Genomic DNA, 20,452 nt, shown 5'->3' with positions numbered 1-20,452 from the left:
AAAGTAACAAGATAATAGTAAATGTAAAATATACATAAATCAAGCACTTGATACAAATTATGACATTTCTCATGTTTCCTCTTTTGGTGATGTTTTGCTATGAATTACACATAGTTATTTTAAAATGCAATACTGACCTTGTAATTTGGGTGTCCTGTTGATTCATGGAATGAAATAGATCTCAAACTAGTCAGCAGCTTTCAGTTTGGTAGAGGATGCTATAGGGATTAGTATCACAAAGACAAATTTAGGAGCACAATGAATGAGATGCTGAGAAAAGGAAGAAGAAAAATGTGGTCACGTAATAAAGTGAGTGACATTCAATAGTAGGATTTCAATGGGATTTTGATCTACTTTTCCATCTGCTTTTGTTTTTATTTTGTGCAATTAAAAAAAATGTTTTCAACCCTTCACTAACTACACATTCTATTTTATGATTCATTAATGGACTATGTAGTGAGGCCAATGCCTTGTCTTTCAAAATATCTGACCTTTTTGCTCAGTGGTTTATCATGCTGCTGTGATCATTCAGGGGCATGAATAAGGAAATGGCAAATGGCATCTGTCCTCTCAATCTTGAGAAAGGAACTTAATAGTGGTGCCTCTAGCTAAGCGTTGTCTTTCTCTTTCACAGGAATCACGACAGTGCTTACAATGACAACCATCAGCACTCACCTCAGGGAGACCCTGCCAAAGATCCCTTATGTCAAAGCGATTGATATTTATCTAATGGGCTGCTTTGTGTTTGTGTTCCTGGCTCTGCTGGAGTATGCCTTTGTAAATTACATCTTCTTTGGGAAAGGCCCTCAGAAAAAGGGAGCTAGCAAACAAGACCAGAGTGCCAATGAGAAGAACAAATTGGAGATGAATAAAGTCCAGGTAAGATATTAAATATTCCTAACAATATTCTTGTTAAATTTATCAGCATCATGATGCCCAGGGCTCTCATAACTTCAAAACAATTAATAAAATATTAGTTTATCTTTAATAAGACTCAACCAAGCCTTCATTTTACATATTCAGGGATTAGGGAATGAAGAAGTTAGATTGAGGGTTATATTGATTAGTAATATATCCTGGAACTCAACCCCAAGTCCATTATTGTTTATTCTAAACCATTTGTAAAAGCATATGTAAAGTAATCATGCTAGATTTGTATGGTAAATACATGAGAGAACTGAAGTGAATACACTTTGCACTCCTAAATGCAGATGAGGCACAGTGGCCATAACCACAGACTGAAAACAAACTGCCTGGTTTTCATTCCCAGTTTAGTCACCTACTGACTTTACAACTTCAGCCAAATCAACCTATTTAAGTCTTTATCTAACCTTTTCTCTCAGTGTCCTCATCCATAAAATGGAGATTATTATAGTATGTCTATCTCACCGAGTTGTTGTAAGAACTGAGTTTTTCTCATTGGTATATCTTATAACCTGTGATCTCATTGGATGGAATTAAATTTAAATGGATGATCTGTTTATTCTTTTTCTTTTTTTTTTTTTTTTTGAGATGGAGTCTTGCTCTGTCGCCCAGCCTGGAGTGCAATGGCATGATCTCGGCTCACTGCAAGCTCCGCCTCCCGGGTTCACACCATTCTCCTGCCTCAGCCTCCTGAGAGCTGGGACTACAGACGCCCGCCACCACTGGCTAACTTTTTGTATTTTTTAGTAGAGACGGGGTTTCACCGTGTTAGCCAGGATGGTTTCGATCTGACCTCGTGATCGTCCCGCCTCAGCCTCTCAAAGTGCTGGAATTAACAGGTGTGAGCCACTGTGCCCGGCCCTGTTTATTCTTTAAAAACATCTCTGTAGCCTCTACCTCTGAGCCATTTTTCACTGAAACCAATTTACCATTAAGGACATTGACATGTGTATCTACCTCAAATTGTTTTCAAGATAGCACACAGGGTGACAACTGTTCATTTAGGCACTGATCTAGGTATTTGGGATACTGATGTGAATGAGACAAAATTCCTCACCCTCATGGACCTTAGGTTCTAACATGAGAAGATAGGCAATAAACACAAACAAATATTAAGAGGATACTTTTAGTTACTAGTAAGTGCTAAAAAGAAAGTAAAACAGTGACTCATATCTGTAATCCCAGCACTTTGGGAGGTTGAGGCAGGTAGATCACTGGAGCCTGGGAGTTTGAGACCAGCCTGGGCAACATGGCAAAACCTCGTCTCTACAAAAAATATAAAAGTTAGGCGGGTATTTTGGTGTTTGTCTGTAGTCCCAGCTACTTGGGAGGCTGAAACAGGAGGATTGCTTAAACCCGGAAGGCAAATGTTACAGTGAATAGAGATTGCGCCACTGCACCCAGTCTGGGTGACAGAGTGAGACTCTGTCTTAAAATAATAATAATATAAAAAAGGAAAACAGAGTACTGAACAAGAGAGTATTTGGGTCAGATTTAAGGGAGCAGGATACTTTGGTAAGACCTCTCGGTGGAATGACCATTTGATCTGAGACCTGTGTGACGAGAAACAGCAAACCATGCCATATCCGTTCTAGGTAAACGAAATAGCAAGTGCATAGGCTCTGAGGCAGGAATTCCTGTGTGTTTAAATACTGAGAGAAGACCAGTAGAACAAGAGCAGAGTTAGTGAGGGAGAAAGCAGAATAGTGTGAAATGTGGTTGGATAATTAAGCTTAGGCCAAATTATAAATTTTCAGTGTGTATCTTCATGCTCTTTAGTATGACAAAAGTTTGGACAAACACTGTTTGATAAATTAGCAAAGAAAACTTAGAGATTCAGCCAAGTGGTTAAAATTCACAGGAACACATCAAATAAACTTCTATCTTTGTGTGAGGCACTATGTTCAGTGCTATGCGAAGAGAAGTAGACAAGATATTTGCCCTCAAGAATCTTCTGATCTTGTTGTGATAAGAATATTATACTCATATGAAGTGATTATAAAATGAGATAGGACACAGTTAGTTTGAGGTGTATACCTGAAAAGAAGCAGCTTCCCAATGTCTGCTTGTAACCATACCAGTTTTAAAAGTATTTTGGGAGGCCACCTCTTTTCTATTCCCATCTTCATCTCAGTTGCCTTCCAAACATACTAGTTCATCCTCTGCACAGCTTGGAATGTGTGTTAATTGATAAGTCATGGGGGAAAACCCTACCCAAAGGAGGTGGAATAGTTTCAGTGTTGGGAAAATTCAGAAGGCATGAACTGGATGGATACTCAAAGATAAGTAGAATTTAGGCAAGTATAATGAAGAAAACAGGGCCCTTCAGTTGCTGAAAAGCAATGTTCTCTAGGGAGAGTAATTAAATTGAAACAGGAGCGTTCCCTGATCTGCTCATCTGTTGGGCTGCCACAAACTCAAACCCTATGGGAGGGGGAGCATGAAGACGGACAGGTGTGGGAGCCAGGGCCAGCGTTTTTGGGTTCTGGCCCCATGGTAGCATCTAGAGGTGGGTGCCTGCGATTCCCCAAGCCCCAGTAGGTGTGTTACAGTGCTCGTTTAGCTCTGCCATCTGCAGATAGCTTAAGTGTTAACCAGCTCAGTGCCTCTTTGGTCCCAGGTTCTTGTCTGGAGTCCAGGAAGAATCAGGTCACACGGACAAGTTGAAGGATGGTAAATGTGGAGGATCTTATTGCTGGATGGAGGTGGCTCTCAGTGAGATGAATGGGGAGCTGGAAAGGGGCTGGAGTGTTTCCACAGAAAAATAGACATAATTATGACAAAATTCAAAAACAAATCATATTGAAACAGGGCAGAATACTTTTTATCAGACTCATCCTCCTGTTGATACAAATAATAAACTGTGAGCACATGTTTAGAAATCTGCTTTAAGACATGGGAGAGTAGCAAAACAAGCAAAAGATAAAAGAGAATCAACCTTCAAAAGAAAGGAACCACACTGTGTGAAATCCATGTTTATACAGCTTTTCCCCTGAAGCCATGTCCCAGGCTGACGAATGTGGGACAGCAAAACTTCTGCAGAAACTGACATTTTATTGGCCTGAGGAGTCAGATCATGGACTTTGATTCTTCCAGAGTTCCTGGAAATTTCAGAAGTGAGCCATAGCAGAAACTTGACACCTAGTGTAAACATCCCCAGCTTGATCCCTGAACTACAAATGTACAGGTTAAATACCAAGGAGTGCAGAAAGAAAAAATAGCTAGAAGCTGGGGGAAAGAAAAATGAATCGAGATTTTAGTTACTGTCTACCATATAAAAGTCAGAGTTTGGAGTTTGAGTCCAGCCTGTTGGGGAGTGTGGGGGTGGTAAGCACATTAGGTTTTCCATAAAAATCTCAAGAGGCTTACACCTTAAGAATAAAGGATAAGTCACAAGAATAAGGGACTACCCTTGGGTTAAGGGAAAACCTAAAGTAGGCTCACCCTAATGACACATAAAACCAATTCTCCACATATTCTGGGTGATATGTTAGTCATATAACTGCCTACCAAACTGAACTCAACATTATTTGGGGGAGATAGCAGAATCTAGAGTCTCTGTGGTGCTCTATATCATTCAAAATATCTAATATATAGTAAAAAATTACTAGACATGAGAAGAAACAGGAAAATGTGATCATCATTAAGAGAAAAAAAATTGTCAATAGAAACAGAGCAGTAAAAGTCTCAAATGTCAGCCTAAAAGATAATTAGTATAAATAACTATAATTAATGTATTTAAAAGTTCATAAGAAATAGCCCAAAACTGGAAACAGCCAAAATATCCTACAACAGATGAATGGTTAAACAAACTATGTTATATTCATACTATGGAGTACTAGTCCAATAAAAAAGAAATGAGCTATTGATACACACAAAAACTTAGATGTCTCTCAAGGGCATTAGATTGAGTGAAAAAGAGCCAGTATTAAAAGGTTATAATACTGTATTATTCCATTTATATAACACTCCTGAAATAACAAAATTATAAAGATGAAGAACAGATTTGTGGATGCCAGGAGTTAGTGACAGTGGGGAAGGATGTGGATGGTTGTGACTGATTATAAAGAAGTAGTGTGAGGGAGATCATTGCAGTGATGGAATAGTTCTGTAACTTAATTGGAATGCTTGTTACATGAATCTATATATCCAATAAAGTTACACAGAACTGTACACACTTTATGTCAATGTCACTTTCCTGGTTTTCATATTATATCATAGTTATGTAAGATGTAATCAGTTGGAGAATCTGGGTGGGTGGGGTACCTGGGGCCCCTCTGTGCTATCTTCACAACTTTCTGGGAATCTATAATAATTTCCAAATAAAAAGTTTAAAATAAAGTCCATAGGAAAAATTGATATGGTATATGAAGAAATGGGGAGTTTCAGAAGATAACTGAAAGTATAAAAGTGGGACAATGGAAATCACAGAATTGAAATTTTTATTAGATGAATTAACATCACATTGTATACAACAGAAAAAAGGATTAGCAAAATTGAAGGTCATATTGGGCTTTTCTCAATTTCTCAATTGTAGCAGTTCTTACCATAAATGCTACTACTTTGGGGTTGCCTTAATAGATACCCTTACTCTTGATTTATTATTTGGTATCTCTGTTAATTGTTCTCATGGGATCCTGTGCTTTTCCACAATAGGACTTCCATGAGTGAGTATATGTTTATTTGTATAATTATCTTTTAAAATCTGTTTCTCTTATTAAGCTACAGCTTCCCAATTATACACCTCAGAGCCCTTGTCTATTACATTTATTGTTCTTTCCTTAGTAGCTAAAAGGTAGATACCAAATAAGTACTTGCTAAATGAATGAATTAATTAATTAATAAATACTGGAGAGTTGTTCTCCATTTAAGATGTTTTTAGAAACCACACAAAGCATTCAGTGTTACATTATGTTTTATAAAATTCTTACGTATTCATAATAAGTAAGAAAAAGAGACTATACTCCACTTCAGCTTCTGCTCCAGACTGTCTTACTGTTCCTATCATTTTTATTTTCAAAAAACAAAATTAAGTATGCTTTATATCAACCTCTGGTATTCTTTTTGAATCACAGTGCTGTATAGCATCACATGTAATCTTCAGAGGAGCATTATGGCTAAGATTTTGAAGTGGCAATGTTCGTCTGGGACTGCCCAGGGTTCATTGTCTCATGCCAAGGAAATCAAGGACGTAGTCACACAAGGAGTGAGGTTAAGAGCAGAGGTTTAGTAGGCGAAAGAAAGAGAAACACTCTCTCCTGCAGAGAGAGGGGTCCCAAGCGGATCTTCTGGTCTGTGGTGAAATGCAATAGGTTTTATAGTTGAATAAGAGGAGGCAGTGTCTGATTTACATAGGGTATGAAAGATTAGTCAGACCAGGTCTGCCATTTGCATAAGGCTCAAAAAACTGGTTAAGGCTAGATGGGCCATTTGCATAGTGTGCGAAAGAGCTGGCCACCCCACTCTAATTTTTTATTATGCAAATGGGTTCTCTACCTGGATGGAGCCATGTTACCTGCTTCTCTGTACTGTACATGGGATGACAAAGGAAAGAGAAGATGGAGCCTTCATGTTGAACATACCTGGCTTCCAGGTAGCCCTTTTCCACTGGCACAGCTGCCAACATTCACCGTGAAAGCTTCCAACTTCCTTACCTATGTCCACAGCTTGATTTTTCAGGCTGCTGTTTGTTAGAAAAGAAATGATTTTGGGGGCTGCTTTTTGCTAAAACAGAAATTCCGCCAAGGACTCTGTTGCCCTTACTATCTGTCTAAATAATTTCTATCTCCTGTATCAATTTTATAAACTTCTTCATATTTAGGTGGGATAATAATACAGCATTACCATCTCAAGAAAGTTATAATCATCCCTGCACCTGCTTAGGTTTTGTAGTTCCTAACTTTCTTATCCTCTTCGAAAACCAAAAGCCCAGATGGATAATATGTCAATAACAAAGCAAGTATTTGCTTCATCTATTCAATGTGTCATTTCAGCAGTACATTCATAATGCAAACTGCGTGGTATTTTAAATTGCTACCTGCCAGTTAAATTCAAAAATATAAAAAAGAGGCCGGGCGCGGTGGCTCAAGCCTGTAATCCCAGCACTTTGGGAGGCCGAGACGGGCGGATCACAAGGTCAGGAGATCGAGACCACCCTGGCTAATACGGTGAAACCCCGTCTCTACTAAAGAATACAAAAAACTAGCCGGGCGACGACGCGGGCGCCTGTAGTCCCAGCTACTCCGGAGGCTGAGGCAGGAGAATGGCGTGAACCCGGGAGGCGGAGCTTGCAGTGAGCTGAGATCCGGCCACCGCACTCCAGCCTGGGTGACAGAGCCAGACTCCGTCTCAAAAAAAAAAAATATATATATATATATATATATATATATGACTATTAATTTTTTTAAATATAATGGTTGGATGATCCTCTACTTTCAGATGCTTGTAAACAGTTAAATATAAATGACATCTGTGCCCTGGTCCCAGACAATTTTCATTTGAGGGATTTCCTCAGTATTTGCCTTGGTTCACTGGAGCATAGAGTGGCCTTGTTCAGTTATTACACATTACTTTTGATAGCTCTGGCTGGGCAGCTAGGTCAAGGGGTATTTGTACTGAAGCTTCAGGAGTGCTTGCTTTGTCTTGATTTATATTTCCTCCAGCTGCTCTGAAGCATCTTTTTATATCAGTGCAGATGCTAGATCCAGACATTAGGAGAGTTTCAACTTCTAAGGTGATAAAGACTGTAGATTCATAAGCCCCTCAGGCATCATTTGAAACTAGAGATGGTATTTAGAGTTTTGAAAGACAGATTTCACAGTACTACTAGGCTTTAAGTAAGCTACCTCTGGGCCACTTTTATACTCATCTGGAACTTTTTCAGTTGTATATACTGGCCACAATGCCTGTCCATTTGCAAATAATGAAATGGCTGAAATTGTAGCTTGGGTGGTCTGTGAGCAGATACCGATTCAGTCATTCTGTGTCACGGGGGACACCAGAGGATATCTGCCAAAGATTCATACTGTGAACCCTGAGTATCTGAGATATATCTTAGTTAATCTAGAAAGTTTATTTTGCCAAGGTTGAGGACATGTGCCTTTGACACAGCCTCATTAAGTCCCATCGACATATGCCCAAGGTGTTCAGAGCACAGCTTTATACATTTTAGGAAGACATGAGACATCAATCAACATATGTAAGATGAACATTTGTTCGATCTGGAAAGGAGGGACAATTCGAGGCAGGGAGGGGGCTTCCAGGTCATAGGTAGATAAGAGATAAATGGTTGCATTCTTTCGAGTTTCTGATTAGCCTCTCTAAAGAAGGCAATCAGATATGCATTTACCTCAGTGAGCAGAGGGGTAACTTTGAATAGAATGGGAGGCAGGTGTACCTAAGCAGTTCCCAGTTTGACTTTTGCCTTTAGCTTAGTGATTTTGGGGCCCCAAGATTTACTTTCCTTTCACAATACCAAATATGTGGTTGCATCCCCAATAGTCGAGAAATAGATTTTTTTCCCCTTAGAATCAGATATTAGTATTGTGATCTGGCCTCTTCTCTCCCATTCCTGTTCTCCATCGTGAGTCACCCAAACACTTACAGACAACTTTCTAAATGTGAATCAGCTCTGTATTGTGGTTAATTCCAGAATGCAATGTGCAGGTGCAGGTGGGCATTGTAAAGGTATGCAGCTCTGTCTTTAGGTCCAGCTTGAAACAGCTCCATATCTGTCAGCCTTTGAGCCTAGGCCTTCAGACCAACTAGAAAACTCATCCTGCCTTTGAGGAAACTTTCACCATCTAAACCTAACATCCAGAATTTCTACTGACAGCCTGTGTTGATAGTTCATGAACTTCTTTATTCCTCAAACCCCTGCCCAAATCTGACTTCGTTCACTTTTTGTTCTCTAGCCTTGATTTACTCCTATCCTATCTCCAGTCTTCAGAAGTCTAATTTTCCTTTTTAGGAATCTCTGTCTTTTATTTTCTATTTTTTTCTCTACCCAGATATCTAGAACTCTTTTGGTGAACAAGAAAGTAGTCTATTTTATTTAACTAGTTTAAGAATAAAAGAGGAAGGAAAGGGATTTATTGGTCCACACAACTAGAAAGGTTGCAGCATAGTCCTGGTTTCACATGTGCTGTTCCAGGTGCCCAAACAATTTGTCAGAAGTATCTCTCTTCATCTCTTAATTCTGCTTTCTTTTATATTGACTTTGTTTTGACCCTTCCCTCATGGTGGTCCCAAAATTCCAAGTTTATAGTGTCAAATCTCTTTGACCCTAGCAAAAAATTATTTCTTATACCCAATAGTTCTAACAAAAAAAGGCCCAGGATTGAGTCTTTTTGCACAGACTTGCCATATTTTCATGCAGAAGTCAATTCTCACCAGGAAGATGAAAATGCTAAATGCCCAGGTCTGGATCACACGTGTGTCCCTAGAACCTAGAAGATACAATCAGGCATACTTCAACCACATGAACCAAAAGAATATCAGGGCATTATCATCACAGGAAGGTAGAATGGAATCAGATAGGTCAAACTAATAGGCATCCACCACTACCTACTAGGACCCTTGGGATGTTTGGGTGGAATACAGACTAGGAGGATCAATCTAAAATGAGATTAACTCAAACTGGTGTTTTTAGCAAGCTTCCCAATTCATTCAGATACACCTCAATGTCTGAGAACCACAACCCTGGAGATCCTAGAGATTCTAGCCACCTCTGCAGGTGACCTTGGCCGTTGAAACTCAGAGCTCAGAGAGATGGCTCAAAGTGTAAGCTTCAGATTTCCCCATTCTGCAGACATTTACTCAGCAAAATGTATCTTAGGCTCAGTTCTGGAAAAGCAAGGAGGACATACTGAGTAGTGATGAATAACAAAAAAAGCACCTGCCCTCCTGGAGCTTATATTCCAGTTGAGGTAATTGATAAATATGTGAATAAACACACAATATAATGGCAGATGATGATAAATATGATAAAGAAAATGATGAGAAGCTAGCCAGGTGACAATGTGGGCAAGAAACAGCATTGCACAAGAGAAGCATAGCAGATGAGAATGCCCTGTGGACTTAGCAGCATCAAGAGACAGCCAAAATAAGGCTGGTGTGGCTGGTGAGGTGCTGAAAAGCAGCCTGGTAGGAAATGAGGGCTGAGGTACCCACAGGAACCAAACCACATGGTGCTTTTTGGACTAGGGTAAGAAATTTGGAATTCATTCTATGTCTTGGAAAGTAACTAGAAGATATACACAGAGTAAACAGACGATATAAATAGACATCATTGATTTTACTTTTTCTTTTTCTTTTTTTTTTTTTATTAAGACAGAGTCTCCCTCTATCGCCTAGGTTGGAGTGCAGTGGTGCAATCTCGACTCACTGCAACCTCTGCCTCCCGGGTTCAAACAATTCTCATGCCTCAGCCTCCCTGAGTAGTTGGGATTTCAGGCACCTGCCGCCACACCCGGCTAATTTTTGTATTTTTAGTAGAGACGGGGTTTCGCCATGTTGGCCAGGCTGGTTTAGAACTCCTGACCTTAGGTGATCAGCCCACCTCGGCCTCCCAGAGTGCTGGGATTACCTGCGTGAGCTGCTGCACCCGGCCTGTTTTGCATTTTTCTTTTTTCTTTGAGATGGAGTCTCGCTCTGTCGCCCTGTTTACATTGTTAAATGATCACTCAAGCTTCTATGCAGAGAAAGGCCCACAGGGCAGCATTTCTGGAAAGAGGAAGGTCACTTAAGATGCAAGAGGTGATGGCGGAAAGAAGAAGACATGGAATATGCCTGCTATGTGCTCATAAATACTAAAAAAAGAAAGAAAAAAGTGAATAGAATCTGGATGTATTTAAAAGTAGAGCAATTTGGACCTACTAAAACATAGAATGGGAGAATAAGGAAAAGAAAGGAATCCAGGATAAATGTATCTACCTGAGTAATGTTCTGGAAAATTGCCAGTTGTTTCATTTTATTTTTGTTTTTTTTTTTTTGTTTGTTTTTTTCCTTTTCTATTTCCTGGATAATATAATTTATTTGTCTTAGACTTATGTAAATTTGCCCTTAATCTTCTATTCCTTCTCAAAATGATAATAAAGTTTCCACTTCTGCCACAAGCTTTCAGGACATGCAAAGAGACATGCAAAGCATCATCAGAACCTCCCATTTCCTCCCCGTATAAAAGGTTTCAGGAATTCCAGGCTAAGAGATCAGGGTTTGGCAGCCCTGGTGAGAGCAAGTGACTAACAGCAACAGCCAATACAGTACATTCTATTAGAGGGATGGGAAGATGAAAGCTGGGTTGTTGCAACTGTGTGTTCTCTACAAGGGAAGGCAGCCGTTCACACTGGTTGGCTTCATTAAGTAGAGTGTAGGCTTCTTGAGGACAGTGAATTAGCTTATTCTGTAGCTAGCCCCACTTCACTTGGTTTCCTGCTCTGTGCTTCAGAACCACTCAGTAAATACGAATCTAATTGAATTGGCTAGCAAGTGCAAAGTAGATTGAGCCCAGAGGTATTCCTCGATAGGGCTTTAAAACTGGCACTGAAAACAAGATTATATTTTATTCCAATTACACTAAAATGAGTTCAGCTATATTTACATATTGAAAATATCCACAGCAGTTCAATTCTGTGAGTGGCAACATTTTTCACAGCCTAAGGCACTCACTGAGGATGTTGAAGCAGAGAGGACAGAGTGAGTGAGATGGAAGGGGTGGAAGAAAGGCTGAACCCAAGTCAGAAAATAAATCTGCACATTTGCTTCAGATTTCTGTTAAGGAAAGAAATAGTACAGCCATCACATCAGTGTTCTCTGGACTTCAGTCATTTGAGAATCACCCTATGATTTTTGGCATGCCTTTTGTATCAGTCAGGGCTCTTCAGAGAAACGGAACCAATAGGAACAGAACCAACATACATATAATAAGAGATTTATTTTAAGGAATCATTTCTTGCAATTGTGGAAGCTGGCAAGTCCAAAATCTGTCAGGCAGGTTTCAGTGTGGAAACTCAGATGAGAGCTGATGTTGCAATCTTTAGCCTGAAATCTGCAGGGCATGTTGGAAACTTAGCCAACGTTTCTACAGTACAGTGTGGAGACAGAATTTCTTCTTTTCCTGGAAACCTCAGTTTTTGCTCTCAATGCTTTCAATCAATAACATGAGGCCCACCCACATTATTGAGTGTAATCTCCTTTACTTACAGTAACTGTAAATGCCAATCACATCTACAGAATACCTTCTCAGCAACATCTAAACTAGTGTTTGACCTAACTGGAAACCACAGCCTAGCCAAGTTGACACACAAAATTAACCACTATACCAAATGTATTTATCCCCATTCATTCATTTCAAAGATATTTATTGAATGCTTCTATATGCCAAGTACTTTTCTTGGCTTTGGGGAAACGTTTGTTAATAATACAAAATCCCCGCCCCCTTGGAGTAACATTCTAATGGGACACTCAGTGGAAGGAACAAGTTGGATGGGAAGAGAGAAGATCAAGAGTTCTGCTCTGGCCATTTTGAGATTTAGATGCCTCTAAACATCTATGCAGCACTATCCTTTAGGTTCTTCTGTAGTAAGGTCCAGGAGAAAATAAGGAAATGTGAATTACTTTAGATTTTTCCCTTGTCATAATGAAATGTGAGCATGAATATAATGTTAAGAAAAATATGCACAAAATCACCAACTGGTCATATTTTCCTAAATACATTACAAGATACATGCAGCTGTTTTGCTTTCTTCATAATGTTACCTGATATTTAAAAAACTAATTTTAGGAGGAGAGATGGTATTAACCATTTTCCTCCATAACAACGTGAACACCAGTATTTCAAGAACTTGTCTGTTTTGCTCACCACCATCTTCCCAGGATTGTTGTGTCATCAGAGTTAGAATTTAAAAACCAGATAACGTGGTTTATAAGCAGTGCACTGGAGGAAGGCAGGAAAGTGTTCGCCAGCCAGAAGCTGGATTGTCCCTGCCATCTCAGGTCTTTATGAAGTAAAATTCCAGGCCTTTCTTTATATGAGAGCCCCTGTAAGACTTGTCTGGGATCAGCAGGCCTTAAGGCTGGGTGTCATTACCTTCAGGAAGGAGATGAGAGAAAGGCTCGGCAGGCAAGAAGAAGGTGGACATCGTAGTTGCAAGAGAGCAAACTTCAAAGAGGCTCTTGGAAAGGGCACTGACAACCTGCATTTGAAAGAGGTCATAGTATTTCTCCAGTAAAATATTTAGAATCAATAGCGAGTCAGGGTTCCAGTGTTTGTACAGGAGACTATAACATCAAGAGGCTTTATTTGTTGAGATCTCTGAATTTATAAAATGAGGGACATGATGTTCTATTGCTTATGGCAGGGCTGATGTCTTCTTCAGTGTCTGGAACAGTGCCTAAGGCATAGTAGGCACTCAGTAAACATTGATTGAATAAATGAATGAGTGAATGCATGAACTATTGTTAACATTTTAAATGATTATCCATGATCCACCTAAAATTGCTTTTTGCAGCCAGGAAATATGCCTGTCTAATAAGGAATAGAGTGAGAGTGAAATATTACCAAGCCCTTGGGGCTGCAGAACTAAACTGCATTCTCTGCTCCCCTTTACTGGTCATCTATCTGAAGTGGAAGAGGAAGGGTTTCTTGATTGGCCCTCCTGAAGCCTTATTAATAATTACATTCATTTTCTCTAAATTTAGGTTCAATGACACTCTAAACTTTAAAAAGAGAATCCATTATGTTGGTTTGAGGAATGTATGATTAATATACTGTAGTCATTCCTTCTAATCAGAAACAGACTTACCTCCCCAGTCACTGGAACTGATGAACAACTGCAGACTTTACCCACAAGCACAGCAGTATTCAACATGTACCCTCACAGTAAGTAGATCAGAGACAGAAAACTCCAGAAGGCACAGAGCCTAGAATGCCTGCTTCCTTCTTCTAAATATACCTGCCACATAGATCAGTGGGGAGCAGTGAGAGGGGAGAAGGAGAAAAGAAGTTGTACATGTTCCTCCCTTAGATTCTCTCCTGGGGCTTAGAGTGGAAATTCCCATACTTGAGGGCACTGTGAGGAGTGGAGAACAATTATCCCATGGGATAGTTCTTTCAGCATCAGCAACTTTTGAAAAAAATCTGCTTGTCTCTACCTGCCTTAGAAATTCAGTACATTAACAATTTTAATTTGCCTCACTTCCTTCTGACTCAAGGTTTAAAAATCTTCAATCTGGATTGTGCTCAACTCAGATATCAATATTTTGATATTTCTTTATTAATTAGGCAGCATTTAATCACTGCAGATGTTGGGGCAATGTACAACATGACTTCTTGCTCCCTCTGATGATATGAAGAAATAATAGCCCTTTTCCATGGATATTATTTTTGGAAAGCTGTGTCAGCTTCAGATATAAGAATACCTTAGATGCCCTGATATGGTTGAGGCAAAGGGAAAGCCACTCTTCTCCAAGGGGAATGGATTACAGCAGAACCAACAAGAAACTTGTGGATATCAGCAGTGGTATGGCTACTACATGTATACCTTACCCGACAGCAGAAAGCTGGAGGGTGAGGGTAAAGTATCACACTGTAGAAGAAATGCATGAGCATGTACACACACACACACACACACACGTCTGTTAACATCAGCCTTTAGGACAAGTCCTACACTGGGTAAGAAAGCAAATGGAAGTGGGCAAGAATTGTTATATAGCTACTTTAAAAATTTTCCTGAAAAATAACATGGTAATGTTGATATAACTCTATAGTAATGAAATCAGCTTTCATGGATAGTTGCAAAACTAGATCCATTATCTTAAATGTCAAACCACTTAATGCTATGATTTCTAGCTTAGTGACAGAGAATATTGAGGGATTTGCACATACTGGTAAACCTCATGCAATCTTTAGGCACATTTGAATCTGCACCAAGGTTAACCAACATAGCTTAATAAAATGTACCTTGTTAACCCTGACTTCTGTTTAATTAGGAGCATCTGTATGCTTCACTAGCCGATACATTCTAGCAATTTTGTTTACTTAGAGAGATTCATAATAATGTAACTTAGTGATGCATAGAATGCAGATCACATGATTCCATTTTACAAGCATTTTTTCAGAATGCTATGTCCTCCACCTGGAATGTTCTTCATAATCAAAAACTGTCAAAGATTGGAAGCCAACCCTTGAGATTACCTAATGAAAACCTTCCATTTATGGATAACGGAACTGAGACGCAGACTTATCCAAGGCCATTTCTGAGTAGATAATAAAACTAGAATAATAACAAAGCTTTCAACTCTCAATTTTTGTTCTGTCCTCTACCCATCTTTCAAAACTCAATGCAAGCCCCACTGTTACAAGAAGGCTTCTGTGACCTCTCAGTGATTTCTCACTTTGATGAATCCCTAATTATGATATATATTATGCTATTTAGAATTTGATTGAAAACTTGTCACTCTCAATATTATGCTTCACTCATATATCTCTAAGGAGGTAATGATCTTTTATGGACAAAATTCATATTTTGTGATTATCTTAGCTATTCCAAAGTACCTAACAAAATCATGTGTTCCAGTCCTTATCTTCTAACATACTTCTCCCTCTTTTAAGGAATTCAAGCATTTTGGCCCTCATCACTTCAACCCTACCATCCTCAATAATGTCAACTTTCATGTACATGACTTTTTCAATTATAGACATACAGTAGAGGACAGAGACTGCATCTGGCTCATTATTCCCAACGACCTTCACCATCACCTGGCCTCAAGTCTCACGCAAACATTAGCACATGTTCCCATTGTTCAGAAATATTCTACCTCCCATATCTCCATGTGTAAAATTCCCATTTCTGAATGTAGCCTGTTATCCTTCCATATCTTTGACTTCCTCACTCACTCCCATAGAATTTGCCATTCTCAATCCTTCTCCTTTTCCTGTCTACTGTGTCTCTTCCAGCTTCACTTGACACACTATCCTGATATATTTGAGCTAATGCTTTTATTTCTTTTCTTCCTTTGACCTGCAAACTTTTGAAAAGGAGAGTCCATACAAACTCCCTTCTCCTTCTTGCTACCAATTCAGTCTTTAATCCGTTGAAATACAGGTTCTGCTTCAGCTCTTATTCTAAGATCACAAATGGCCTTATTGATAAATCTGTGAGCCTTCTTCATTCCCCCTGTTCTCTCTGAATCACTATTGACCATTCTCTCCTTCTGGATACCCTTCTCCCTCCTTGAGTTTCTCTTCATAGCATTCTGTTATTTGTTCTCTACCTCTATAGTTTCTCTGTGTCTCTTTCACTGACTGCATAGGTGCCTCCCACTCCTAAAATAATCTCAGCCCCAACATTAGCCCAGTCATCACCACATATACATTACTTGCTGGACAACACCACAAGGATGCCTAACATATATCACAAATTCAACCTAAACCACAAACTCTTTTTTTCCACCCTATACATGCAACACACACCAGACACCCCATTTCGCTGATTACAATGTAATCCTTTCAGCCTAACAGGCTGATAGTTGCCAGATCACCTTCCCTTCCTTGTGCTACAAATCTAATCAGTTGCCAAATCAATTTCATTTCTATTTTAAACATTTTTCAAAAGCTCCTCTTTAGTGTAGTTTTCCTTTTCTTTCTGCTACATTGTCCTAGTCCAGGCCCTCATTATCTATCCCCTGAGCACCCCAATAGCTCTGGTTGGGAAAATAGGACTGAAACCTAAAATCAACATCAACACAAAGTAATATATGCTAAAGGATATGTGAATGGGGGGGAAAAAAAAAGAGGTCCCTAACTGGCTATGCAAAAGTCAGATCTGGACACAGATATGTTTCATCTGACCTGAAAATCATTTTTACACTATTGAGCTAACTTTAACGGAAGACAAAATAAAAATCAATATGTTCAGATTTTCTGCTAAAGGAGGTGATCTGGCAACATTAGGGTCTAGTCCATTCAGTGTAGTTGTCAACCGGTGCTGAGTTGCAGTCTCCTCCTTAGACATCTGCTCTCTGAGGCCCCATAGGCATCACCATTCCCTAATTTCACTCAATTACTTACTCTCACCTGGCCCTACTCAGTCATGCTTCTTGGTCCCTGTAGGTGGCTTAGTTTGTAAATTCTGTTGTAAAAGTCAGTGCTAAGGGTTTTTGATGGTAAGAATGCTCATTGTGCTCAGCATATATCCTTGACACCTAACACTTTATCTCTCACGCAGTAAGCACTCAATAAATGTTGGGAGAAAGTTTTGGAGGTGACTGTGGGCAGGCAAAGTACAAAGGTACACAAAGAAAGCAGGATTTAAATTGAGCCTTGGCCAAAACAGGTGGATTTGATTAACATACAAAGAGAGAGAAAATAATATTTGAGACAAAGAATATTCTGTGTTTTAATCCCAAATTTGGTACTGTTGTTTAATCTTATTGTTTAATTTACTTAACTTCTTTGAGCCTTGGTTTCCCTGTCTGCTGAATTAGGATAACATATATGTCATAGTGCTGTTATAACTAAGGTAAATTACTCAGTAAGATTCAATTACTGAAATACTGGAATTACTGAGATAAATTACACAGTAGAATTCAATAAATAGTAGTTATTAACAACAAAATAATAATAATAATAGTAACTCCCTGAATACAGCCACCAATAGAGGTATATGGTCAGGGCATGTGTGTAGCCCAATTAGACTGAAGCAAAATGCTTCACAGAGGGAAATAATGATAGACAAAAAAGGAGAGAGAGATGACGGAAACCAGAGTCGGTCGCCATTTCTCTCTCCAGCCAACTCAAATCTTAAAGCTAACAAATGCATCACTGAATTTCCTATGGCGTGTAACAAAGGCCAAGGACTGTGACCTGGTCCTCCCAGTAGAAAGTGCTTAAGCTTTGAATCAGATACACATAGGTTCTAATATCAGGGCTGGCACTTACTAGCTGAGTAAACGAGCCAGATTGTTAACTGTTCTAAATCTCAGTTGCCTTATCTATAAAATGGGGATGGATGGCCTTTTAAAATAGGGTTGCTGTATTAAACAAGTAATATATATGCTAGGCTCATGGTGGATACTCAATAAATCTTAGTTCTTTAAACGGTACTACGGTTGTACTATCATGTGCTATCTATCCTCTCTCCCTTTGTTTTCTTTCTCTCTTGTTTCTATTTGCCACCCATGTTTTTCTCTATCTCTTCTTTGCCAGGCTCTTTTGCCTCCTTACCTATACCTAGTGTGTTAGGTGTTTACTAAGATTAATCTCATTCAAAAGCATTTATAGAACCCTTACTATAAGTCAGGCACTATGTTAATACACGTGTTAGCACAGCTCCCTCTACTGGCCTTGGAAGTACTTCAAGCTCATTTTCACGTATGAGTCACGACCCTTCCAGGTAAATCAGTTTGCAAAGTATATCAGCTTGAAGTTAAACAAGACCACATCCTGAGCCAAACTATGCTCACATTTTCTGTAGTTCCAAAAGAGTATGTGTGGGCATAACATAGAGAAGAACCAGGAAACCTGCGATAGGTATCACTGGAACTGCAGGAAGCATCTGTGAACAACAGTAGAGGAACAAAAGTCAAAGGACAACCAGGCATATCCTTTGACCCATTAATTATATCTGTCAATTTCACCTGAGGAAATAATTATGGATATGCACAAAGATTTAACTATAAAATATTCCTTCCAGACTTGTCTGTAATACTACAAAAGTAGAACAAACCTTAACATCTAACAAAAGATTAATTCAATTGTGGTTTATTCATGTAAGCTATTAATGAAGCGTGTCACAGAGGAATATTTATTAACAAGGAAAGATGCCCAGGCTGTATTATTAACTGAGAAAAGCAGGTTGCAAGGCAAAATATATGAATTAACCTGTGTTTGTAAGTATATATGAATAGAGAAAATTCTGGAAGCCAAGCGAGATGTTAATGATTGACTCTGAAGGTGGGATTATGAATTTTTACTTTTCGTTTTGTGTTTCTAGCTTTGTTTCCATGTACCACTTTTATAACAAGAAGAAATACACACACGCGCGCGCACACGCACACACACACACACACTAGTGTTCTGTGAGTGGAGACAGATGATAGCTGGAAAGCTAGCAAGGTGGATGGATGATAATAGATAGATAGATAGATAGATAGATAGATAGATAGATAGATAGATAAGGTAGATAGATGCATGGCCAGATGGATGGATGGATGGATGGAGAGAGAGAGAGAGAGAGAGAGAGAGAGAGAGAGAGAGAGAGAGAGAGAGAGAGAGAGATTAGATAGATTAGAGAGAGAGAGAGAGAGAGAGAGAGAGAGAGATGATCTCCACATGGAGGCACATCAAGCCAGATGTTTAGGGAGACAATGTTTAACAAGCCTTATGGGGTATCATTAGTAACAGGTTAATGAAAACAGGCAAAGGTCCTACAACTTGTGTCCGAGCCTGTTCTTTTTGCCATCAGGTCGACGCCCACGGTAACATTCTCCTCAGCACCCTGGAAATTCGGAATGAGACGAGTGGCTCGGAAGTGCTCACGAGCGTGAGTGACCCCAAGGCCACCATGTACTCCTATGACAGCGCCAGCATCCAGTACCGCAAGCCTCTGAGCAGCCGTGAGGCCTACGGGCACACCCTGGACCGGCACGGGGTGCCCAGCAAGGGGCGCATCCGCAGGCGCGCCTCTCAGCTCAAAGTCAAGATCCCCGACTTGACTGACGTGAATTCCATAGACAAATGGTCCCGAATGTTTTTCCCCATCACCTTTTCTCTTTTTAATGTCGTTTATTGGCTTTACTATGTACACTGAGGTCTGTTCTAATGGTTCCATTTAGGCTACTTTCCTCTTCTATTGCTTTTTAACCTTACAGGTCCCCAACAGCGATACTGCTGTTTCTTGAGGTAAGAGATTCAGCCATCCAATTGGTTTTAGGTCTTGCATATCAGTTTTATTACTGCACCATGTTTACTTCAAAAAGACAAAACAAAAAAAATATATTTTTTTCCAGTCTACCTTGGTCCAGGTTATCAGCTCTGTAAGAGCTCTATTAATTGCCATGTTTACAAACAAACAAACACAAAGAGAGAAGTTAAATAGGTAGATCTTTAGCAGTCTTTTCTAGTTGCCCTGAATTTTACTGATTTATTTTTTAGGGAAAATGAAAAGAAGACCTTGCTGTCCGCCTGCACTACTTCCTGGTAAACTGTAACAATCTTATGCTGCCAAAAAAAATAACAACAACAACAACAACAACAAAAAACAATTTCCAGGATCTCAGAAGAAAAAAACAAAGCCATTGACAAGTTACAGATTTCCAGGAAGAATGCAAAAGAGAAAGGAGCTTAGAAAGGGAAAGAAGAGTCCCCTCTATCCTTAAGTTCTCCTATGTCCATCGTAAAAGGGCTCCACAGCTCCATAGAAGAAGAGGAAAGGAAGGGCAAGTGCTGGTCAAGGTTACACAATCCCAACCTGCCATCTTCACTGCCCCATTAAGCTGGATATTCTGAAACATGCTTCTTTCTCAGACT

The 20,452-nt window shown here is 39.5% G+C and overlaps 1 protein-coding gene across 2 annotated transcripts in view; it reads left to right on the top strand.

The window, feature by feature from the left end:
• The window catches only part of GABRB1 (gamma-aminobutyric acid type A receptor subunit beta1), a 402,336-nt gene extending 382,180 nt beyond the window's left edge, over positions 1 to 20,156 (top strand). Inside the window, exons 8-11 of one of the 2 annotated variants that reach the window (XM_033214759.1) lie at positions 635 to 873; positions 8,436 to 8,463; positions 18,834 to 18,857; positions 19,303 to 20,142. In XM_033214759.1, the coding sequence (XP_033070650.1) occupies positions 635 to 873; positions 8,436 to 8,463; positions 18,834 to 18,857; positions 19,303 to 19,733 (722 nt within the window). In that variant the 3' untranslated portion in view covers positions 19,734 to 20,142. Of the gene's footprint in view, positions 1 to 634; positions 880 to 8,435; positions 8,464 to 18,833; positions 18,858 to 19,302 lie in introns of both variants that reach the window. The other variant, XM_033214760.1, reaches the window with a different exon arrangement.
• Positions 20,157 to 20,452: the final 296 nt, after the last annotated feature.

The sequence above is a fragment of the Trachypithecus francoisi genome, unplaced genomic scaffold (genome assembly GCF_009764315.1).
Source record: "Trachypithecus francoisi isolate TF-2019V2 unplaced genomic scaffold, Tfra_2.0 Lachesis_group1, whole genome shotgun sequence".
NCBI lineage: Eukaryota > Metazoa > Chordata > Mammalia > Primates > Cercopithecidae > Trachypithecus > Trachypithecus francoisi.
This window is presented reverse-complemented; position numbering and strand designations above follow the sequence as displayed.